The sequence below is a fragment of the Microcebus murinus genome, chromosome 8 (genome assembly GCF_040939455.1).
Source record: "Microcebus murinus isolate Inina chromosome 8, M.murinus_Inina_mat1.0, whole genome shotgun sequence".
Classification (NCBI taxonomy): Eukaryota; Metazoa; Chordata; class Mammalia; order Primates; family Cheirogaleidae; genus Microcebus; species Microcebus murinus.
The window spans coordinates 86,244,115-86,269,187 of record NC_134111.1 but is presented as its reverse complement, the minus strand read 5'-3'; the positions used below and the strand labels follow the sequence as shown (position 1 = coordinate 86,269,187).

The window sequence follows — 25,073 nt, the reverse complement described above, 5'->3', positions numbered from 1 at the left end:
ACAAAATATTGACAATAGCCTTGAACTCAGGCCTGTGTGTCTTCGGCCTGAATGTGCTTTTGGCACATTTCATACCATACGTTCATAATGCATTAACATTATGGCCATGATGTTATCATGAGTTTTGTATGGGAGAAAAAAAACAGTTCATCGGCCATTGATTTTTTTTTTTTTAACCTTCTTCATGCAAGCTTTTATTTTCCTACTAAAACAGTTTTGGATTTTTTAAAACATTGCTCATACTTACTGCAGATATTATATTTAGGTTCTAGGAATGGCTTTGACATCCTAAGTGGGCCTATGATTTTCAGAAACCTGAGAAGTTCAAACGGTGCTTTTTAGGGATATTTTCAAAATGCAAGAAAAAAATCCATGAAAGAATATTGTAACCTGTTTTGCTCTCCCGGGGAAGCAAACTATTCACGATGTTTAGGAAGTCTTTTCAGAGCATTTGAAACGGATCGCATATTACCATCATTGCTTTAACATTCCATCAAATTTACTACTGGTAACCTGATATACACTGCTTTATTTTTTCCTCTTTTTTTTCCCCCCGCTTCTATTTTTCTTTTGCCCCCCTCTTTGCTTTGTAACTCAATAGAGGTGCCCCAACTCACTGACCTAAGCTTTGTTGATATAACCGATTCAAGCATCGGCCTGAGGTGGACCCCGCTAAACTCTTCCACCATTATTGGGTACCGCATCACAGTAGTTGCGGCAGGAGAAGGTATCCCTATTTTTGAAGATTTTGTGGACTCCTCAGTAGGATACTACACAGTCACAGGGCTGGAGCCGGGCATTGACTATGATATCAGCGTTATCACTCTCATTAATGGCGGCGAGAGTGCCCCCACTACGCTGACACAGCAAACGGGTGAATTTTGAAAACTTCTGTGTTTGAGACATGGATGGTGTTGCATGCTGCCACCAGTTACTTTGGTTAAATACGGACGTTTCTAGGGAGGAGATAGCAATTGGCCGAAGATCAAGACAGGATGGATTGGGAGATGAGGAATCAAGTGCATACACTAAATGGACTGGATTAAAAGCACATGCAAGTAGTCTTAAGTGCACTTTCATTGAAACCACAAATATATGTAAAGCTAGATAAATACAGATATCTGGCTTATTAAATATAAAAGAGCTAAGATGAATTAAATTTGCAGACCTAGACATTTAAAAAAAAATCTGACATGAATGCCCAATTATATGATGAGCATCAGTTAATTATAAGAAACATACTTCCAAATGTACCATTATTCTCTTCCTTCAATCCTTTGATAGACTCTACCATGTTGCTTCTTTGTAGGCTGAGTAAAAACCCATCAAAATTTAGGGTAGAATGGATGGAGGTTGTTTTGAAGTAGGAGAAAAAATTTGGAACATTCTAGGTTTTGTTGCTCTCATGAGGAAAAGAAACACCTCTTTAACCACAGTCTGGGGACAAGCATGCAACATTTTAAAGGTTCTCTGCCCTGCATGGGAAGAAACACGCTGAGAACCAATTTGCATGAACTCTTTTCACTTGTAAGTAGAATTCACTGAATAGAATTGTAGGTATGCCAGTAGCTGTAGACATCTCCTCAGGGGGGGAATTTAGGACCCTCTTGTCTTTTTGTTGGTGTGCATGTGTTTCTTTGGAAAGTACTGCTATGTTTCTCTTTGCTGTGTGGCAACTTAAGCCTCTTCAGCCTGGGATAAAATAATCTTCTGTGGCATTCATAATGTATCTAAAATCAACGTATTTTATAGTAGATTAAAATTATTTTTTAAAACATATTGATGATGGCAGAAAGGTTAAAGGGGCCTAACAGTACTGTGTAGTGTTTCATTTTTAACAGTAGTACACTATGATTTAGATTAGATTTATATTAGACCGTTTTGCATGATTATGACTCTGTTTCCTTTATGCATGAAATATTCATTTTACCTTTCCAGCTGTTTTGTTAGCTTGAATTTTAAGATTACCTTAACTAAGTCTTCCTTCTTGTTTGAAACCAGCTGTCCCTCCTCCCACTGACCTGCGATTCACCAACATTGGTCCAGACACTATGCGGGTCACCTGGGCCCCACCCCCATCCATTGATTTGACCAACTTCCTGGTGCGCTACTCACCTGTGAAAAATGAGGAAGATGTCGCGGAGTTGTCAATTTCTCCTTCAGACAATGCAGTGGTCTTAACAAGTAAGCAGTCAAACATGTCTGTTCTATAAATACTAACCTAGAGCACAGCAAATGAATTCTGAGTTCTCAAGTAGGAGCAGCTAAGAACAAGAGAGCTGCAACAGAGCTACAAGCTAAACTCCAAATTTAAGTGCAGTTCCATGAATTTTGAAAAATGTAATGTTTGTTGCTATCCTGATATACTTTTGATATCTCCAACTTTTTAAAAATCAAAGTGGAAAAACACCAGCAGGGAAGTTACAAGACTTTGAGTAAATTCTGCTTCCAAATAGGCACATAAAAATAAGTATCAGGAGAAATTACATGACCAAATCTAAATCTTTTTAGAGAGAGGAAAACGTGAGGATTGAAAATAGTGTCGCCATATCTGCTTGATTCTCATTTTTTTAAAAAAGTGTCAGCAGGTGATCTATTTAGCATTTGAAAACTTAGAAACAGTGACTGGTTGCTTGGGATAGATCTTGTTTTGAAGAAAGGGTCAAAAGTTTAATTTGTACATCAAAAGAATCTGTTAGAAGGATTTCTCAGAAGGCTGAGGACTTAAGATGTATTCCAAGTGACATTAAATAAACAACAACAATTTATGGAAATTGTCTCTTTCTAGTTCCAACCATTTTGGAATAGACATCTTTTATTAAAGAAAATAAGAGTAAGCTACAACATGGTGCTCTATTTCACATAAACATTACTTCTTTACTATTTTCGTGGTACTATAATAAATATATTAGAACAGCACCAGATTCTATATAAGGGAAAAACTTGCTTACCTCTAAGTATATTACCAAATGATGATCTGAAAATATCCTCTACCTTTCGGTCATATTTTAGATAAAGAAACACAAAGAAAAGCAGCTCAGCATGACCATGATCTTGGTTTCTCATTTTGTGGCTGAGGGCAAGAATATCTTTACGTCTGCATATCCACATCCACGGGGCTGTTGCTTCTGTTCTGGAACATTCAGGAATCAATCATTACAGCTTCACCCAGTGTACAAGGCCCTGCGTCACAATGTCTGCTCCACCTGAGCCAGAGGCCTGTCACATATTAAGCATGTATTCTAAGACCTTATTATGATCCTAATGCTACAAATGACCTTAAGGTAGCCCTCTCCCCACTAGAGAAGTCATTATGGTCCTCTTTTAAAGATGAAGCAACTGAGGTCCCCGGTGGTTAAGTAAATTGCCCCTGGCTAAGAGAAAGAGGAAGAGGAGTCCACACATTCATATTCAGTCCCCTGTCTAGTGCTTTTCCAAACATTGCAGGAGCCCCTCAGAAAGGGTGAAGGGCAGATGGCGTGTTGAAGGGCAGGGGAATGAGGGTCTAGTGAGGGTCAAAGGTTAGAAACTTTACTCTCCACCATTTATGCTCTACATAATTGACGTTTCAGTCAACCATGGACCACATACAAGGCAGTGGTCCCATAAGATTATAATACTGAATTTTTACTGTACTTTTTCTATGCTTAGATATGTTTAGATACACACATACTTACCATTGTGATGCAGTTGCCTATAGCATTCAACACAGTAACATGCCATACAGGTTTGTAGCCTAGGAGCAATAGACTATACCATGCAGCCTAGGTATGCAGTAGGCCATACCATTTAGGTTTGTGTAAGTACACTCTAAGATGTTCACACAATAATAAAATTGCCTAACAGTGCATTTCTCAGAAAGTCTCCTCTTTGTTCAGCAACAAATGACTGTATATCAAAATGAGAGAAGAGGATACTCAGGGATATATATACACATGTATATATATTTGAATACTCTATTCTCACCTTAATATAGCAGAACTGATTGCTTTCCCTTTGGATAGTGGCTCCTTTCCAGTAAAGGTTACTTATTAAGACCACTGGTCCTGGCCTGGGTCCACCCCTGTAGAATCTTGGGGAAATAAAGAAGATAACTTTAAAGAAGATAACTTCTTGGCCCGGTGCTGTGGCTTAGGCCTGTAATCCTAGCACTCTGGGAGGCCGAGGCGGATTGCTGAAGGTCAGGAGTTAGAAACCAGCCTGAGCAAGAGCGAGACCCTGTCTCTACTAAAAATAGAAAGAAATTAATTGGCCAACTAATATATATAGAAAAAATGAGCCGGGCATGGTGGCGCATGCCTGTAGTCCCAGCTACTCGGGAGGCTGAGGCAGGAGGATTGCTTGAGCCCAGGAGTTTGAGGTTGCTGTGAGCTAGTCTGACGCCATGGCACTCACTCTAGCCTAGGCAACAAAGTGAGACTCTGTCTCAAAAAAAAAAAAAAAAAAAAAAAAAATTAGAAAGAAATTAATTGGCCTACTAAAAATATATAGAAAAAATTAGCCGGGCATGGTGGCGCATGCCTGTAGTCCCAGCTACTCGGGAAGCTGAGGTAAAAGGACTGCTTGAGTCCAAGAGATTGAGGTTGCTGTGAGCTAGGCTGATGCCACGGCATTCTAGCCCAGGCAACAGAGTGAGACTCTGTCTCAATAAAAAAGAAGAAGAAGAAGAAAACTTCTCTGTATTTCAGTTTTCTCATTTATAAAATGGAGATAATGAGGTAAATCAGACTTTTGGAAGTAATAGATATGTTCATTATCCTGAGTATGGTGATGGTTTCACAAGTTATGCAAGTGTCAAAACCTGTCCGACTATACACTTTAAATATATGCAGTATTTCGTATGGCAATAAAGCTGCTTTTAAAAGTAACAAACTGGCTGGGCGCGGTGGCTCATGCCTGTAATCCTAGCACTCTGGGAGGCCGAGGCAGGCGGATTGCTCGAGGTCAGGAGTTCGAAACCAGCCTGAGCAAGAGCGAGACCCCCGTCTCTACTATAAATAGAGAGAAATTAATTGGCCAACTAATATATATAGGAAAAAATTAGCCAGGCATGGTGGTGCATGCCTGTAGTCCCAGCTACTTGGGAGGCTGAGGCAGTAGGATTGGTTGAGCCCAGGAGTTTGAGGTTGCTGTGAGCTAGGCTGACCCCACGGCACTCACTCTAGCCTGGGCAACAAAGCGAGACTCTGTCTCAAAAAAAAATAAAAAAATAAAAAAAAAATAAAAGTAACAAACTGCCTTATAGAGTTCTTGTGAGGCATACATGATAATCCACAGCACCGCAGCAGTTATTACTGTGTGGCCTCAACAGACATACTGTCAAGTGGGTGAGAGAAATACTACTATGTAATGTGCAGCTCCATGGGACTCCAGGTCCAGCTGAGTCACACTCCCAGAGAGGAGTGAGGGCAGGGGCTTAGAGAGGCTACAGGGTGATATGGAATTAGGTGACCCTTCCATATCACCTAATTACAGACCATTTCCAGGTACTGGCATTCACTTAGGTGTAAGTAGGCTATAAGACTGGGTGCTTGGATATTTCATCAGTTGAAATAGTCCCAAGAGTGCTTTGTTTCTTCACCACCTGTCAAGCACAAGTTTAAAATAAGTCCCAATTGCCTCTTCAGATCTCCTGCCTGGTACAGAATATTTGGTCAGTGTCTCCAGTGTCTACGAACAACATGAGAGCATACCTCTTAGAGGAAGAGAGAAAACAGGTGAGTCGTGTTGGCAATATGTTTATCAAGTCACTTTCACCTGCCAGTTTTAAATAGCAAAATGAAATGCTACTTCTAAAAATATATCCCTGTTTTTGGTGGTGGTGGTGGTGTATATAGACTTGTCATTACAGGACTTTTTTTTTTTTTATCACTGGTCTTAAAATTAAAAGATGCCTTATTCAGTAATTACCTAGACTTTCAATTACTAAGAAATTTGTCCAGAAACTTTATTATCTATCCTTTTAAGTAAAAAATCTCCTAAGAAGGATGTCTCATACTCTGTTATTTAGAGTTGGTGGATTTCCTTTTCATTAAGCAGTGCTGTCTGATGGCTGACTTAACACTGTCATTGTCATCTCAGAAGTTTCCGTCTTTTACTAACCCAGGAAGTTTGGATTTTTTTTTCTACCTAATAAAATGTTCATTTACTAATAAAGAAGGAAGTTGAATTAATCCCGTAAATATTATATCCTTTTTTAAATGAGTGCTTCTTTTAGTTTTTTCTTTTAAAAAAGTTCAGTTTAATGTATTCATTAATTTACCTATAGTTCATTTGCCTCCAAAAAGGAGTTACAATATCTCAACTGTGTTTGAGTATATTATTGAATAGAATGAGTAAATGTTATATTATTGGAACAGAAATTTGCTAGAAGTCCCAGTGAGGCCAAGTGATTTGAATTTGAGATAAACTCTGAATTCTTATTAATTTTTAAACAATGCACTAACTTCTTAATTCATTAGGAATTACCTACATTGTAATTTGTCCAGGATAATGTCTTTAGTTTTAGAAAGTTTTATGCTTGGCATCATTACCACTCTGTTGACATATCAGTTCCCTCTTGAGCATAGAAAGCTTCTTTAAGAGCCAAAAACTTAATTTGATAATGGGCAGGTCTTGCCTTACTTTGAGAGGTACACTTACTTACAGGATAGGAACACAGAGTACTTGAACACTGAAGTATTTGAAAATATCACTTCCCAGAAGATCTCCAACACCTGTCTTAAAACATGATACAGAGACCTTACTGCAATAACACATAAAAATCACTTGGATTACTTAGCAAAAGAAAAAAATGAATGTTTGAGTTGGCTGTTTGGAACTGAGTCAGTTCATGATATTGAAATTCCTGTGTGGCTTAGAATTGGTATGTCATAATCTGAGGTTTATGGCAAATCATGGCATTGAGAAAGAACAGAAACACTGGACATATGTTACTTTCCCCTGTAGTCTTCGTCACTTCCTAATCTGGTGGTGTCTTTTCTTTTTTTTTTTACTTCTTCCTCCCCTGGGTGGGAAAAACAGGTCTTGATTCCCCAACTGGCATTGACTTTTCTGATATCACTCCCAACTCTTTCACTGTCCACTGGATGGCTCCTCGCACCCCCATCTCTGGCTACGAGATCCGCCATCATCCTGAGCACCATAGTGGAAGACCTCGAAAAGATCGAGTGCCCCCCTCCCGGAATTCCATCACCCTCACCAACCTCCTTCCGGGCACAGAGTATGTGGTCAGCATCATTGCTGTGAATGGCAGAGAGGAGAGTCCCCCCTTGGTTGGCCAACAGTCAACAGGTATCTTGTTTTCTCGTCTACAGGGAAACTCAGAGTACTTTCCTGCATAGTTGGTGTATTGTGTGAAAGAGCTTTCTGTTGTCTGTCATCATCTCTTAAAAAAAAGTTGATCATGGTTAGGAGACATGGAGAGGGAAGTGAGAGAATGTGGAGGAAAATCTCCCTCTTAAGAATATATTAAAGAAGATAATTTCTTTATCCCAAGAAATTTCTCACCTGATTGAGGTATTTTTGTATTTCTGATAAAGTTTTATTCATAATATAGAAAACTTTACGCTGTTTCAAAGTGTCCTTAAAATGTAATTTTAGTGTAAGAACATCATTGTTCCTAAAGAGACAGATGCTGAAGTACTTAAAGGAGCAGTGTGACATGGTATCTGTATCTTAGTCTCAAATGGTTAGGAGAGAGGGAGAGACAGAAACAAGCAAATGTGGCAAATTTGACTAGCTAGCAAATACCTGAAGAAAACATATATGAATGTTCATTGCATTATTTTTGTAACTTTTCTCTAGTTTTGAAATTTTTTTTTAAATAAAAATTTGAGGGAAATATTCCTATGATAAATTTGAAACAATCATTTTGTCACAATTGGATTGGGTTCCTTAACCTCTTACCTTGAATTATTCATAATTTTTCATTCTGCTCTTTTTGCCTAGTACTTACATTATTATTTGAAGGAATCAAAAGGAAAATTATCTGGAAAATGAACAGAGTAAATCTGGCTATTATTGGAAAATTATGGATGTGACATGTTCTCATGTCTTTTTCTAGTTTCTGATGTTCCAAGGGACCTGGAAGTGGTTGCCGCGACCCCCACCAGCCTACTAATCAGCTGGGATGCTCCTGCTGTCACCGTGAGATATTACAGGATCACCTATGGAGAAACAGGTGCAGTAGTAAAATCCCATTTCACACTCTTGAGATTCCATCGTGGATAACCTGAAAGCCCAAGGATGGACATGCAGTGAAACAAACTTTGGCAAGTCCATTCAATGGAGCCCTATCCTTCCCAAGAAAACATGGCAGATATGGGTGATATAAATGGTTGCCAAATCAAGAAGAAAGTTGTTTATATAATACAGCTAGAGAGGGAAACAATCAGAGCTGAGGGAAAAAAGGTTCGTAAATTCACAAATATATTATCAGTGGTGAGATAAGTGATTTTTATTTTTTCTTCTTTTTACTTTTGTGTATTTTCCAAATTTTATTCAACATGAGTATATTTCATTAGAATTTTTAAGAAGGACATGTTATATGCAATCCTGGGCTGAGGGTTTACCTTCTTCTCCTTTTTAATGTTAATCTACAACTCAGTGACATTTTAAAGCTGGAATGTTAAAAATAGCATTAACTGCAATTTTCTCCCAATTTTTATACACTTACCAAGGTTTACTACAGGCATAAATACACCTTTCTGTTCAGGCCCTATGAATAGGCCTCTTTAAAAGGGAATAAGCAGGAAGATATGATATATATGCTGCTTTCAATGTGTTAATTTAATTAATCAATAAGACCAAAGTAACTCCAAGCCCCTCACACTCTGAACTAACCCTTTATCATGCAGGAGGAAACAGCCCTGTCCAGGAGTTCACTGTGCCTGGGAGCAAGTCTACAGCTACCATCTCCGGCCTTAAACCTGGAGTAGATTATACCATCACTGTGTACGCTGTCACCGGCCGTGGGGACAGCCCAGCTAGCAGCAAGCCAATTTCCATTGATTACCGAACAGGTACAAACTCCTCCTCTGGGGTTACACAGGTTTATTTACTCAGATATAGGTTTTTAAATGTCCTCCCAAGGTATTTTCCTCATTGTAAAATTGATTTTCCTGTTTAATAAGACTACAACCTGCAGCTAATACCTGCAGCTAACAGAATTTTGAGCCAGATATACAAGGAAGCACCCCAAGGGCAGGAATTTCTGTCAGTGTTGTTAATTGATACATTCCACATGCCTGCGGTAGAGATAGGCGTAAAGAGAATTCAATAAATATTTGCTGAAAAATGAATGGATGAGTTGAAAAAGTAAGAAGACAGACACCTACTTGGAATGTAGCTTCTTTGTGAATGAAGCAGCTATCTTAAAAACAGACAATGGTATTCAGATGCATGCCCCATCCTCCCAAAAGCTCTCTCTGTATTCCTGCAAAAAGAAACATCTGAGAGAGATTAATAGTAGTAAGAGATCATTCAAATATGTACCAGACCTAGAGACAGGGACTTGCCCAGTCTTTTTCCCTAAAACTGGGACTTCACAGGTTTTTCCTTGCTTTTATTTGTAGAAATTGACAAACCATCCCAGATGCAAGTGACTGATGTTCAGGACAACAGCATTAGTGTCAGATGGCTGCCTTCAAGCTCCCCTGTTACTGGTTACAGAGTGACCACCACTCCCAAAAATGGCCACGGACCATCAAAAACTAAAACTGCAGGTCCAGGTAAGAAGAACTGGCATCTCACATACAACAGGATAAGTGTAATGGGACCACACAATATTCATACATGGCCACCTTGCTGTTAGTACTATGTATTTTGTGTCATATGCCATCGTTTTCTCCATTCACAAGTTCAGGGCTCAAGATTGTTACCAACTCACTTCACAGGAGAAGTTTTAGGATAAATATATTTCCATTTTTACATGCATAGTTCTGTTTAGTGATATAGACGTCTTAAATTATTAGATCTACCCTTCTTGTTTTATTTTTCATGTACACTAAGAAGACAGGAATGTACTGACTCTTCCAGGTCCTTCTAGCTCTGCTGCTTTTTGTTTCTATATAAAATACTTGGTGAGATTAGGATCTTAAGGCAATCTCTTAAAGTCAAGTTAATCTTTATATTTTTCAAGAGCAGTATCATTAATTGTTAGGGGCATATTAGGTTTTAGAGCATATTCTTGGGTGTGTCTTTATTCCAATATGGTTATTTGTATGAGCAATGAACAGGTTTGTCCAAGAGGAAAGCGATATCTGACTCCTCCGTATTTTCATGATCAATCTTCAAATGAAAATTCTAGGCCACCATGTGCTTGTTACCAAGCTCTGGAGGTCGCTCGGATGACTTTATAGTGGATGACGCAGATGCTGCATTTGCTTTTCACTCCCTTTGCAGATCAAACAGAAATGACCATCGAAGGCTTGCAGCCCACAGTGGAGTATGTGGTCAGTGTCTATGCTCAGAATCGCAACGGAGAGAGTCAGCCCCTGGTTCAGACTGCGGTAACCAGTACGTAACCACTCCTTGGTTTCCACTTTCAAAGTCAAATTTTATTCTTGGGTGTGTGAATGCCCTCTGCATGTCTTTTGCAATTATAAGTAGGGAAAGCCAACTTGTTGGTTAGTTTGTATCTTGAGCTGAGCCCTTTACAAACATTTTTTCCTTCTCAGTACCAAGCAATAAACTTACAGGGAAAGAAGTTGTGCAACTACCATAGTAGCTGTGCTTTGAATTTCTTTTGCTCAAATGGCCTCAGCAAAATCTTATTTGCCTATAGCAAATCTACAAAATATTTTGCTAGGACCGTCTTTTCTATGACTGGATGGTAATGTTGATTGAAATGTGCCTTGTATAGCTATTATGTTTGGAACATTTGGAGGACTGTGGCTGGACCAGTGTGTCAGATGAATACTTAATAGGGAGGGGAAAAGAAGAATTTAAGAACGATTATAACAATTTAAATCTAACATTGAAAATCAACTTTACCACTTCCAAGGTATAGAAAATCCAGGTCTATGAGACTAACATCACAATGCAAAAACAAATCCTGGTAGAATATCTTTAAATTAATATTAATGAATCCCTACTTGGGGGACATTTTTCAGAGTGTCTACTCAACTCCTGTACACTTATGTTTTAATAAGTGATGCATCATTAAATATTTTCTAAACCAAAAAAATGTAAGCAAATGTTAAGTAATTTTCTATTTCATAGTGGGTTAATTAGAATTTAATTCATCAAAGAAAATGGTATCTGCAAAACTGCTTTGCATGTAATAAAAATGCTTATTTCACAACTTGCTTTTCACATAACTTCTTACCATTAATTTGCCTAACAGACATTGATCGCCCTAAAGGACTGGCATTCACTGATGTGGATGTCGATTCCATCAAAATTGCTTGGGAAAGCCCACAGGGGCAAGTTTCCAGGTACAGGGTGACCTACTCAAGCCCTGAGGATGGAATCCATGAGCTATTCCCCGCACCTGATGGTGAAGAAGACACTGCAGAGCTGCAAGGCCTCAGGCCGGGTTCTGAGTACACAGTCAGTGTGGTTGCCTTGCACGATGATATGGAGAGCCAGCCCCTGATTGGAACCCAGTCCACAGGTATATCGTTCACTGCACCACCCAGGTGCTCATGGGAGCAGCGGCTTTATGCCCTGCTGGATGAATTCTTTATCGGGCTATTGATTCTTTTAGGAAAGATCCTCTTTAAAGAGGAATGGTAATAAGCAATAAAATGTAGGCAATATTTAGGTAAACACATCTGATAAAAAGAAATTTTGGAGTGGCTTGGCTTATAAACAAGGCCACAAAGCAAGACATTTGCAGGTGATTCTAAAATTGTGGATTATTTCCAAAGCTATGACTTCCTGTGGTTGCCCCCACTGTGTCCAAAAAGAAAGAAATTTGACATCATAGAGCTCCTCTAAAATAGGAACCCAAACTGGGGCATTTCATAGCAGCTTTATTCTGAGAACACATGGGTAAGACCTTTCTTCTCTGTTTAGGTATCATGTGCTGGTATATAATTTGCTTAAATGATTATGATTCAGACACATGGGGAACAATCAATAGGACAAATGCTTTCCACAGTACTTTATCCTCTTGTGCTTTGTTTCTGAAGCAGAGTAAAATGCTATCGATGTATGCTGGTGACAGCATAAACCCTAGAGGTGACAATCTATATTATTGCTTTTTGCTTCTCTTTTCCGCTTCTGTTGGGAGCCAATTTTCTTCTTATGCTGCACTACAGAGAATACTTCAAATTTAGCGGTGATATCTGCCCTAGGATCCAAATAAAGAGACAATAAAAACATAATTCTATCTGTTTTGGATGGAATACTCTGTGAAATGGTTTTCCATACAAAGATAATTTATATAGAAAAAGGGCTACTGCTCATCTTTCCATACAAATGGAAAATCAATCCTAATGGCCAGTAAGCCAATTCAACCTTTTTGTTTTTTAAGAGAAAACAACAACGACAACGAAAATCCTTCTAACACCTAAAGCCTGTTAAAGTTCGGGCATTTACCCAAGTGTTCCCAGTGATTTCTGAGAATTGGTGGATATAAAACATGTTTTTTAGCAAGCACTTTCTTCATTTTGCATCCTTTCTTGTACTTTGTTTTACTAAATCTTCGCTTGACCAGGGAACTCACCTAACCCTACCAGAACAATCCATTCCATTTCTTGGAATTCACATTATTTTCCCTTTTCCCAATTTCCTGTAAGATAACCTCTAACCAATGACCATCCCGACAGCCATTCCTGCACCAACCAACCTGAAGTTCATTCAGGTTACACCCACAAGCCTGAGCGCCCAGTGGACACCACCCAACGTTCAGCTCACTGGGTATCGAGTGCGGGTGACCCCCAAGGAGAAGACTGGACCAATGAAAGAAATCAACCTTGCTCCTGACAGCTCATCTGTGGTTGTATCAGGACTCATGGTAAGAAGTGGCCTTCTTTCACTAGAATAAAGAAGTAGGTCATCTCTTACATAGTTTATGAGGTGTTGGAAATATAATGTCGTAAAAGATCTTTTTAAAAAATCTTTTTCATAGGCACCTGTCCTGTGAGTTGTCATAATGAATCTAATTGTGTTCTCTTCCTCTGCCATCAAACACCCTTACTGTAATTTTATATCAGTTGGATTCCTTTATGTTGACCTAAGCTTTTCCAGATGACTACTCAGACAGAATTTTATAAATAGCTTTGGGTTTTGTGCAGCTTTTAGATGAATTCTGCTTATTTTAGAGGGCATGGGGGTGGGGCAAGTTATACATTGACAGGCTGAATGCATAAATCCACTTTAGTTATGCATTTTCTGAACCCCGATACCTTGGAAAGGAATATTTTCCAGTTTGTACCAACCCAACCTGGCCCTCCCCTCATTGAAAGATTTTCCTTATAGATGTGTGTGCAGAAAACTAGTGAGGAACCTAGGGGTTTGGTGTACATCTTAACAGGAGGCCAATTCCAGGGGAAACTAGAGAAAGAGGATTCAGAGACAGAATAGAACATTCCCTTTACCTGTGATCAGAAAAAAATTAATGATTTGCACCTGTCAGATCATAACAGAGAAAAACAGGCTAATACTAATTTTCCTTATTTTTTTTATCAGCTTAATTTAATATGTAAGCTGTAGCTTACTTAGGCTTAACTCCTAACAGCATTTGTAAATTCATTTAATTTAACTATGTGGTTGATCATCTGTTCTATAGAAATGAAATTAACCTAGAAATTTATAGTGTGATGCATTTTGCTATTTTATTTTTTCATTTATAACTGTCGCATTTACCTAATGCTGTAGCGAAAAATCCCAGAGTTTCAGATGGTGACACTATTAAAACTGACCGTGCCCTTACTTCTAGGTGGCCACCAAATATGAAGTGAGTGTCTATGCTCTTAAAGACACTTTGACAAGCAGACCAGCTCAGGGAGTTGTCACCACTCTGGAGAGTAAGTAATCAAACATTTTAGTATTGACAAGCCTTCTGTGTAAGCAAAAATTAAAAAAGGGTAAATAATGTTTTTTTCAGATCAGGAAGTTAAGAGTGGAATGATTCCCAATTTGGAAGTCGATCTGATAGCCTATCTGATTTTGACATACTATTGTCACCTTCTATGACTCTCCAGAAAGTGGTCTATTGACACATAAAATGGAACCACTTCATCTCTGTTATAATGTTGGTGTTATGGACTAGGACTAACATCTTGTTTATACTCTATTTGTTGTAATTTGTGTTCATGGAGCTTTGGAGAGGACACACTGGCTTCTGCTGTATCTTAACAGTGCAATAAGTATTAGACCAAATTGGGCGTAGATTCTAGTTTTTGGCTATATCAATAAAATTGCTTTCTGGCCATGTTATTATGACTCCTGGCACACATATTTTTACATTACAATAAGTTAATAATTTTAACACTTACTGAAGTATTTGTAGATACTATAAAGCCAGCCCTGGCAACCACTGGTAGTATCTCTAAAGCTTTTCATTCTTCAAAAGAAAAGGCGTGAGAGGTAAATATTCTCATATTTTCTAATTACTATTGACCTGTTTCTCTGAATGCCAGAAGAGATAATCTCCACATTAATAGTTATGTATTTTTTGAAATGGATGTATCTGATAGGTAATAAGGAAATATTTAAAAATGCCAAGACCTTACATGTGTGAGCCAAGTAGACAGTAATCTCTAGCTGTGATCCTGTGCAGATGTCAGCCCTCCAAGAAGGGCCCGTGTGACAGATGCTACTGAGACCACCATCACCATTAGCTGGCGAACCAAGACTGAGACGATCACTGGCTTCCAAGTTGATGCCGTCCCAGCCAATGGCCAGCCTCCCATCCAGAGAACCATCAAGCCAGATGTCAGAAGCTACACTATCACAGGTCAGGAACTCACGTCACTAACCACATTTGTCAACAGATATCCACCATGTACACTGACTTATTGTTCTATGACTTGCACTGATTAAATTTATTTTCAGTGTTTTATGATGACCCAGTTTTAGAAAGGTATTTTCATACCATGATGAGAAGTAGTTCTGTCCTGTGAATGCCTGATTTGTGTAAAGTTTGTCAGAGAACTGGCTTAAGTTGCATTCATCAAATTTGATCTTTCATCACTGTGCCCTTGTTTTAAAACAAGGTAACATAAGGCTTCAAACCAAAAGAAATAAGATCATAATGTATAGGTCTTAGCATTAACATAGATTAAAAAGCATAATTAATTTATACTACTCAGTAAAGGTCACGGTTGTAATCGAAAATGTTCAGTGTCTGGGTCGATTTAGGTCTTTTTGAGCTTTAAAATTCCAATTCCAGGTATCAACCAGTGGCAATCTGATTATTTAAAAAGAAAATCCTCTTGATAGGTGGTCACCCCTCATCCTCCAAGAGCGCCACTTTTAACATAGCATTTTTGCATTTCAAAATTTACTTTAGCCAGTGTCCTTGTCTGCATTAGTGATTTGCTTTGCAGACACGTTTCTCGTTAACAGTTAACATTCATACCATGCTCTACTTTACTGTTCAAATGTGGGCCACTTTTGTGGTGTACATGAATAAGGGATTGGTAGAGGAACCAAAAAAAATGGCAGGTAAACTTGAAAATTCTCCTAGCAAAGCAAGTAGCGGTAAAAATCATCTCTTCTCCAATACCAGGTTTGCAGCCAGGCACCGACTACAAGATCTACCTGTACACCCTGAATGACAATGCCCGGAGCTCCCCGGTGGTCATCGACGCCTCCACTGGTAACTATACTTTCTGCTGAGGAAATGCCACTGACTTACGTGTAATTAGTCACGTGAACTGAAGAAACAAATGTTGAGGCCAATTTCTGTATTATAGATCCCAGTGAATTCTGTCTACAGAATTCTCAGGTTCTCTCAAGTCTGCTTAGAAGGGCAGGAGGGGAAAATGTGGGAATTTTCTTGGTTGTTCATTTTTTGAGAGATTTAATTTTGTTTTCTTTTAGCCATTGATGCACCATCCAACCTGCGTTTCCTGGCCACCACACCCAACTCCTTGCTGGTATCATGGCAGCCACCCCGCGCCAAGATTACCGGCTACATCATCAAGTCTGAGAAACCTGGGTCCCCTCCCAGAGAAGTGGTCCCTCGGCCCCGCCCTGGTGTCACGGAGGCGACTATTACTGGTATTGCTATTTCCATGCCATGATTCCCCTCCATACTCCCTAGGACGCGTGACATCATTAGCAAACTCCAGCTGTGTCTTTGATGCTGTATCATGGAAACAAAAAATCCTGCTCCTGATAACTTCAAAAGGCATTCTCTGTGTAGGAGCTGTAGAGCTCAGTATCTCTCCAAAGGCATGGGTTCATGAAAATACAATTTCAGTACTAACCTAATGGTATCACTAGACATTTTTTTTTTTTTTTTTGCTGTGAATTTTCCAGATGTCTGTCAGTTCAGTCCTGGAAAAAGATGTTTTCGAAGCAAACTACCTAATTGTGATCCTGTCATGACACTCAGCTCGCTGTAGATCTGGTGATCTTTCAGGACTTGCCAGAGCAGCATCTGCCATTGCCCTGGGCGTCCAATCTCACAGAATAGGTCTTCAAGGCAAAGCTATCCCAACCGCCCACATCGGAGAGATTGCCTAGAATTGAAGAATAGTTTTCCACCTTAATGGGAAATATTATAAGCCTCTGGTATTATTTTTGTCCCCGAGATTAAATATCTAACACATTAACTGCCATGTGAGTTGTATTTAACTCAAGCTAGCTTTGAGCCCGGGGCCTTGTGAAGCATATGTAACTCACACGTCTCTTTACCTTTGAAATTATGAGAACTATTTTTGAAGCTGCATACAACTCACACACAGAAAACAATAAAAAATAACAAATTTTTCATTAAATTAGAAAGGATCATTTTGTTTTCAAAGTTTTTATTCTACTTTTGTAATAAAACACTATGATCCCAAGGAAAAACTTTTTTTTTCTAGTGTGGCTGTCAGGGTGTCGAAGTGTATATAGAGTATCATCTGGATTTAAAAATAATATAGACTATGCAGATATCAGAAAGAGATACTGCTTTTTATGGAATTCGGAGTGGGGGACAGGAAAATAGAATCAGATATGAGAGCAGTTGAACCGGATACTTCCTATAGAGACCACATAAAGATTGGTCATTCTGTCCTGCACAGTACTCACCTTTAGTTTCACTTTTCATTGGTCTGCCATTGAGGGCCACCTGGGTTATTAGGCCCAGGTGTATGATCTGCAATGATCTCTTCCAAATTTGTATTCCGCTGGTAGTATATGATGCCTATCGATTTTTCTTAAGTTTAAAAAGGCAGTAAGACCACATGTTAAAAGAATACCCTGGAAAAGTTAGCCTAACAGTGCTTATTTAAGGTGTGAGATTTGAAAGTAAAACAATTAACTTGCTACGTGGCCTTCACATGCAGAGTATTTGGGTGTTTATGGAATAAAAGTAAAGTGGATGTTACCTTTCAAGAGGCCCCCAGCCGGCTGGAGAGGAGATGCTTGCTCCCAGTAGCCTCTGCTAGGGAGGTGACTTCCACGTGGTCAGCTGAGCCCGCTGACATAATGTGATGGTTCTCGTCTTACATTAGGGCTGGAACCAGGAACCGAATACACAATCTACATCATTGCCCTGAAAAACAATCAGAAGAGTGAGCCTCTGATCGGGAGGAAAAAGACAGGTAAAAACACCTTTTGGGTAACAAAGAGAAAGTTAAGACAAGACTAATAACAATGATCAGTTTTGCAATATGAAAAGGTTCTTCATGTTTTGATGCATTTCTCATGGGTTTTTTTTTCTTTCAGCATAGCATATATATGTATTCTTTGGTAGCAGGAATAATCTAACATGCTCTGCAGAGTTTGGTTTTATTTTTGTCTTTACTACAGCAAGTCAATAAAAAGCCTTGTTATTCACCTTTAAAAATTCAAACCAGATTTTAAACTGTAAAACCAGGTTGCTATCATTGCTACTCTTCTATACCTTACGTTGAATTTTAAAATCTTTAAGAAAAAAAAGGAGGGAGAGAAACCCCTCCCATTTGTCTTTATTTGTTATTTGGTTTCTAAAACTTGGAACTAAATATTGTCTTACCTTTTCATCCACTTTCAGTTTAATATGAAAGAAATGCTGTATTCACAGGGATAGGAAAATTTTTAAAATGAATGTGTATGTTTTTATCTATTTTTACCACTTCAAACCATGAAAAACTGTTGAGCCAAACCTCTGTAATTCTCATACTTCAGACACTAATATGATTAGTTCAGATTCTTGTTCCTACAACTTGCTTCTCAAATTAAAAAAGAAAAAAGGCTGCACATTTTAGTTCCATTAGGCTTAATTTGGGCAGACGCAGCTTCTAGGGGCTTTGTGGTTCAAAGCTTTGTGCGTATGATAAATTTATACTAACACTTTTTTCTTTCGAAACCACAAAGAAACCTTTGAGAAATATCATAAAGATTTCTTTCTGGAAAAAGTGTTTTGTGATCTGATATGTGCTGGTTTTCTGGGGGCTTTGATCACATTGATGAATAGTCATTGTTGCCTGAATCGATAATGATCATTGCTGCTGCTTCTTGGAGCTTAATGCGCTTTGCTTTTTTGGCTCTAACCTCTTTTGGCTAGATGAGCTTCCCCAACTGGTAACCCTTCCACACCCCAATCTTCACGGACCAGAGATCTTGGATGTTCCTTCCACAGTTCAAAAGACCCCTTTCATCACCAACCCTGGGTATGACACTGGAAACGGTATTCAGCTTCCTGGCACTTCCGGTCAGCAACCCAGTGTTGGGCAACAAATGATCTTTGAGGAACATGGTTTTAGGCGGACCACACCACCCACAACGGCCACTCCCGTAAGGCATAGGCCAAGACCATACCCGCCGAATGTAGATGAGGAGATCCAAATTGGCCACGTCCCCAGGGGAGATTTAGACCATCACCTCTACCCTCACGTTCTGGGACTCAATCCAAATGCCTCTACAGGACAAGAAGCTCTCTCTCAGACAACCATCTCTTGGACCCCATTCCAAGAAACTTCTGAGTACGTCATTTCATGTCATCCTGTTGGCATTGATGAAGAACCCTTACAGGTAATTAATTCTTCTCTTCACTTCTCACAGAGCAGCCCAGAAAGGAGCAATGTAGCCAAAGTGACCGGCACTCTGATGTAAAGTAGCTACTCTTTTAGGACATCTGAGACAGAGTTTTTTCTTTTTAATCTCAATATAGCTCCACTTTGGAGGATATACCAGCGAGCACCATTAGCTTTTATTTAGTGGAGAGAATGAAATAATTTCTACTATTCTCACACATGTGAGGCTCCTTAATGAGACAGAGAGATGATTCTAGAAAAGAAAAAAAAAATGTTCTACCTGAATTCATATGTATGTGAAGAAGTCTGAAACACCATCATTATAGCTTGTCCTTGAAAAAGCCCATTATGGGCAATATGTCTAAATTAAAAGAACTTGGAGGAAGCTGTGCATCGTGGCTGTTATAAGTGATTGATTCTCTAACTCAAACTTCTGTTCTTTAATTTATTTTGCTGGTATCAATTTTTGTTGTGCTCTTGTTTTTAGAAAGTGGCAGAATTTTAAACACTGACTATACTGTGGGAAATGTAGGAGCTTAGAAACATGAGTTTGAGGATTTGCTGAAGTATTGATATTTTAAGGACTCCGTGTTGGGGTCAGACATCACCTTGCATAGCATCACAGCATGACTGTATCTCCCCAACAGTGCTGTGCCCATGCTTTATGTGAATGGAGACATGGCCAGGGTTTCCAAAGACCTGTACTGCAACAAGATAAAGTGGAGGCCATCTCCAGTACTCCTGAGGGCTCCTGGGAACTATGGAGCACATACGTAGATTTTGGGAGGACAATCTGGCAGAAATGATTGCCCCTCTCTTAGCTGGTTGGGACCCCTCCACCGTCCCTCTTCATTCGGCTCCTGTTGCTTTGTTTAAACACTGGGGTTACTGATCAGAGAATAGTCCTCAATATAATGCTTTCTCCTCTGCTTTGGATGTATCAAAATTGCAGTTCCGAGTTCCTGGAACTTCTACCAGTGCCACTCTGACAGGCCTTACCAGAGGGGCCACCTACAACATCATAGTGGAGGCGCTAAAAGACCAAAAGAGGCACAAGATTCGGGAGGAGGTTGTTACCGTGGGTAACTCTGGTATGTAAACACGTGTTGATGCAGGCACAAGCTCCCCACTGGACTGTGCCAGAGGTGGCTTTTTCTGTTGACTGTCCCTTTGTTGCTGTTGTCTTTTATCTTTGGGAAATAATGCTACTCATCAACATGAAAAAAACAAGCAACTTTGAATTACGACCCTCACCCTCCTGCTCTGCACAATCTATTAGTGTCTTTGCAAAATGCTCACGTCATTGACAGACTTTCAAATGGTGAGATGATGATAGACCAGCAAGGGACTTTAAATATTTAGTACAACACTCCAGAGTCCTTGCTGGTGAGTGTCTGAGTTGATCTAGGGAACAGATTTCCTCATGTCTTTTCCCAGACCCTCTCCATCTCGCCACGCTGCTGTCCTCTTGAGTGATTCTTAAGTTCCCAAACTGATTACCTGTAAAGGAAATTCCCCCTCTGCAGACATTAGGGACAGCTGGCACTTTTCTCCTGACTTAAAATGCTACCAACATGGCCCATTTCTATCCAAAGAGCTCCCTTGTTCCAATGTTATTTCAGTTTTTTTCTTTCTGATTATAGAGGTCCAAAGCCTCACTAGAGGTTAAAAGATCATTGACTCTTCTTTGTAGCACCTGGAAAGTTCTTTAAAACCAGTAATGTGCCACCTGGCTTTTCAGTTTGCAGCAGGTGAAGATTCACCAAAGCACCTGCGATGGGGAATAATTAAAACCATGAATCCTGAATCTTCCGACGGGAGGGTTCGCTACTCCTCATCAGCAAAGGGTGCTAAATTCTGTCTTTGCCAAGTGACAGATTTTATTCCTAGAGCCAGACACTTAATTTCAGCCTCCTTCCTCCTCTGATAGAAGACCGTGCTCTTTTACATGGATAAATTCCTGTGAATTAAGTAGTGGAGTATTTGGCCAGAGGGGGGTGAGGAGGAGATTATTTTGGGTTCACTGTATTGCATATCCACTGTCCTGTTTATCTTTTGCCCTTCTGGTTTTACTAGTACAATACCACGTGAATGGAATTTTCAAGAGCACAAAGGTCTTTGTGCTTTCCTACCTCATTTTTTAAAAAAAGATTCCATCTCTATAACTTTCATTAGGATGGAATCTTAACTCTTGGCCCTTTTTACAGTATTGAACCCCCTGGTAACAGTTTAAACTCCTTTCATTTTTCTTTGCAACTTCTTACTCCCAGTAGCAATATTCTGCATCCTAACCAGGTTCTCCTGGCTTTGAGACATTTCAGGCTTCTTAGTTCTCCAAAACTATTTTCTTCCAGAGTGATGCCTTTTAAAAATACTAGGCACTTTAAATGTCTATTGCTTTTGAGGTTTTGATTTTTGTACTGTAAAAAGAAATATACACAGTGGGATTTAAAGTCAGTTAGTTTATTTAATTTTTAGAGAATAATTTGAGGCATGCTTTGTTTGCATAGATTATTTTAAAATAAGCTTTTCCAAATTATAAAGAGACAAGATCTTAGGTAACATGAAGAGACTCTGTTACTTATTTCTAAATTACCTGTATCCCATTGCTTCCTCTTACTTAGAATAGTTGATTTTATTGATAAAGAAAAGCAATTTTGCCATTATAATAACAATGTGCAAATATCTGGGATTTCTGCACTGTTATGCAAAAAAAATGCAATAATAAAAGTGAAGATTGCATTATAATGGTATATTAAAGTGCTAACACTATTGCATTACGAGCAAAAGATAGCCTCTAATAATTATTCTTCATTTAATGAGCATGTTCTAAGTGTTGGCAAAGGACCAATATTTTGAATTCATGACCTCATGTAATCTTCATTAGATCCCTAGGAGGTAGAGATATTTTTATTATTATTCCTGTATTGCAGATGAGAGAAGGCCGAGAGATATTAAATAACTAGCCCAAGGTCACTCAGGTACCAATGGAAAGGCATTGCTAGTCTTTGTGTATCCCACTAAAGCTCTTAAATGGCTTAAATTGCCTCAAAATCTGTTCCAAGTTCTATAAAGTAGATTTATCAGAAATGATCATTTTTTACAACTGAAGGAATAAATGTAATATGGGCTCCTTTTAAGATGCCGGTGGTAGGTGTCCACTGGCTGCATCTAAGCATTGTTTGTTAGAGCAGCTGATGGCTTGATAGAACAGATGAAAGCCTCTTAGTGCTACGGGAATTTTTGTTTTAGATTAATTCATTGTATAAAATAATCAGTTTTCTTCTTATGGTCCCAAATCACCAATAAGATGTCTTTTTTTTTTTTCTTTTTCCTCCTTTTCTTCGTAGTCAACCAAGGCCTGAACCAACCTACGGATGACTCCTGCTTCGACCCCTACACTGTTTCCCACTATGCCATTGGAGAGGAGTGGGAGCGATTGTCTGAATCTGGCTTTAAACTCTCGTGCCAGTGCTTAGGCTTTGGAAGTGGTCATTTCAGATGTGATTCATCTAGTGAGTAGCTCGCTGTGTCCATCCACCTGTCTGTCCACCTCTTCCAGTTCCACACATTTGCACTAATGTGCCAAGGCAGCATGTTTGGCAGACACAGGCTCTTCCAAACATGAAGCAAACAAGGGGATATTGTTTGACTCAAAGTAACATTTTGCATCATAAAAAAATGATGGGAAATTTTACTTGTTGGATATTGCTTCATTTAAGGGTTGTATGCCAATACAACTATTACTTAAAAATAAGACTGTGTTGGTAATTCAGTCTTTGAAATTTTCTCTTAAAACTAATCAATAAAGTAAACCTCTTTGGAGTCAGGTCTAATTAAGAGTATCAGGTTGGGCATGGTGGCTCACTCCTGTAATCCCAGTGCTTTGGGAGGCTGAGGTGGGAGGATCACTTGAGGTCAGGAGTTCAAGACCAGCCTGGGCAACATAGTGAGCTCCTATCTCTACAAAGAAATTAAAAAATTAGCTGGGTGTGATTATACAAACCTGTAGTCCCAGATACTCTGAAGGCTGAGGTTAGGAGGATTGCTTGAGCTCAGGAGTTTGAGGCTGTAGTAAGCTACGATTATGCCACTGCACTCCAGCCTGGGCAACAGAGCAAGACCCCATCTCAAAGAAAAAGAAAGTAAAAGGTATCAGAGACACAGAGAAACTTCAAATCTCTTTTAATCTTTGGTGTTGAGTGGGGTTGGAGGGGAACATTTATACTCATAGTCTCTTTCAACACAAACTTCATGTCATATTACATATACCGTCTCACATCACACACACAAACATAACCCAAGTAGCTTGAACATTGCTAGAAATATAAAGGGAAAATTACAGATAATCCACTTGTAGATAATTCAGAATCAACTTTAGTTGAAAAATATTTGGTTTTCAAATTATAAAGAGGTTTTAATTTTCTAATTCATTTTTTTAGTTAAAGTGATCCTAGGAATTATCTATTATGCCTTCAGAGTTAGTATTAGAATTTATAAACCTTCCATTTATTCTTTGTTTTAAGGAGATGTGATTATTATGGACAATTGATTCATTTTTATATGTGTTAACCATCATGCCATATAAACATGCCTCCTATAGACATAAAGAAATCATATTCTATGGAAATAAAATATAACAGACTTTTTTTAAAAAAAGAATTTCAAAGTATATAACTTATAGACATGAAATGGTTTAATCCAGACTGAAATTAAAAAGCCAGTTTTTTCAGTGTAGACTTCTGTCCTTGACCACCTGAAAATGAAAAAGCAGAATAGTAGAAGTGTCACATACTGTTTAGGCATTGGAAATTTTAACATTTGACATCAGCTGGGTGTTTTTTAACTTGTGAAACGGAACTACTTTTAAGTTTGCGTATTTATCACCTGTGTGAGTACTTGGTGCAATTTTGGGAGCAGAGCTCTGAGTCCATTTATGTGATTCTTTGGCCCCATTTACATAATCTCTGCTTAGATGTCACAGCTGTCTGCTTTCTTTATAGTATAAGGAAGGCTGAATTGTTGATAGAATGAAAGTTGTGTGTTGTAATATAAACTTCTGAAGTGTTTTGTCTTAGTATAAACCTTGGAGATTAAAAAGTCATCCTTTATGTATAGTAGTTAAAGATCTATAACTTGTAACTTTTTGAAGATTCGTCAAAAACCAGTCTTTTATTTGTAGGCATAATAACCATTGATTGATCATTATGTTTGTTTTTGTTTTGTTTTGTTACGCAGGCATATTTTTTACTCTTCCATTTACATGAAATGGGTGCTGGCATGTAGAAATCAGCTGATCTTTGTTTTATGGTTAATTGAACTATTTTGTATCTAGGGTCTCTGCAAATCCAAAAGTGATTTTTTTTGTCTATGATCATTTCCTAAAAGACTACTGCAATTCTACTTCAGTTTTCCACAGATTTATATCTTAATAGTGAGCATGCAAGTGGAAGTCATAGACTATTCTTATGACATGAGTGTGGCGGAATAAACTGGATCTTAAAATGTCCTAGAAAATGTTAAATGGCAAAAATTAGTATTTTTAAAATCCAACCAAGGAAATGGTTCATCACAAGAATTATGATCTTTAACTTTCTTTGCCACTCCTTCCAGATACGTCGTGGCTTTTAAAATCCTGTGGCAGGTGCCAGCTCACTCAGTGTCTTGTGGGTCAGAACATACCAATAACGTTTTGCTCCCACCCCTCCCCACCCTTGCAGAATGGTGCCATGACAATGGTGTGAACTACAAGATTGGAGAGAAGTGGGATCGGCAGGGAGAAAATGGCCAGATGATGAGCTGCACGTGTCTTGGGAACGGAAAAGGAGAATTCAAGTGTGATCCTCGTATGTCATCACAGATCATTTTTAGTGTCTTGTTAAGCACTCCCACTTTCATTACCAGGCCGTAACTCTCATTCGCAGAAGTGATTGGAGACTTTAGGTCTCCTTG

General features: G+C 38.8%; 1 protein-coding gene across 12 annotated transcripts in view; it reads left to right on the top strand.

The window, feature by feature from the left end:
* FN1 (fibronectin 1) overlaps positions 1–25,073 on the top strand; it is a 68,017-nt gene that overhangs the window by 38,667 nt on the left and 4,277 nt on the right. The window contains exons 25-43 of one of the 12 annotated variants that reach the window (XM_076005919.1): positions 602–874; positions 2,002–2,184; positions 5,628–5,717; positions 7,024–7,293; positions 8,066–8,182; positions 8,859–9,023; positions 9,576–9,731; positions 10,405–10,518; positions 11,348–11,617; positions 12,777–12,964; positions 13,889–13,976; positions 14,732–14,908; positions 15,683–15,772; positions 15,997–16,176; positions 17,619–17,708; positions 19,013–19,119; positions 20,074–20,212; positions 22,472–22,636; positions 24,842–24,967. In XM_076005919.1, coding sequence (XP_075862034.1) covers positions 602–874; positions 2,002–2,184; positions 5,628–5,717; positions 7,024–7,293; positions 8,066–8,182; positions 8,859–9,023; positions 9,576–9,731; positions 10,405–10,518; positions 11,348–11,617; positions 12,777–12,964; positions 13,889–13,976; positions 14,732–14,908; positions 15,683–15,772; positions 15,997–16,176; positions 17,619–17,708; positions 19,013–19,119; positions 20,074–20,212; positions 22,472–22,636; positions 24,842–24,967 — 2,988 coding nt within the window. Of the gene's footprint in view, positions 1–601; positions 875–2,001; positions 2,185–5,627; positions 5,718–7,023; positions 7,294–8,065; positions 8,183–8,858; positions 9,024–9,575; positions 9,732–10,404; positions 10,519–11,347; positions 11,618–12,776; positions 12,965–13,888; positions 13,977–14,731; positions 14,909–15,682; positions 15,773–15,996; positions 16,177–17,618; positions 17,709–18,652; positions 19,120–20,073; positions 20,213–22,471; positions 22,637–24,841; positions 24,968–25,073 lie in introns of all 12 variants that reach the window. The other 11 variants (XM_076005916.1, XM_020288214.2, XM_020288212.2 and 8 more) reach the window with 11 other exon arrangements.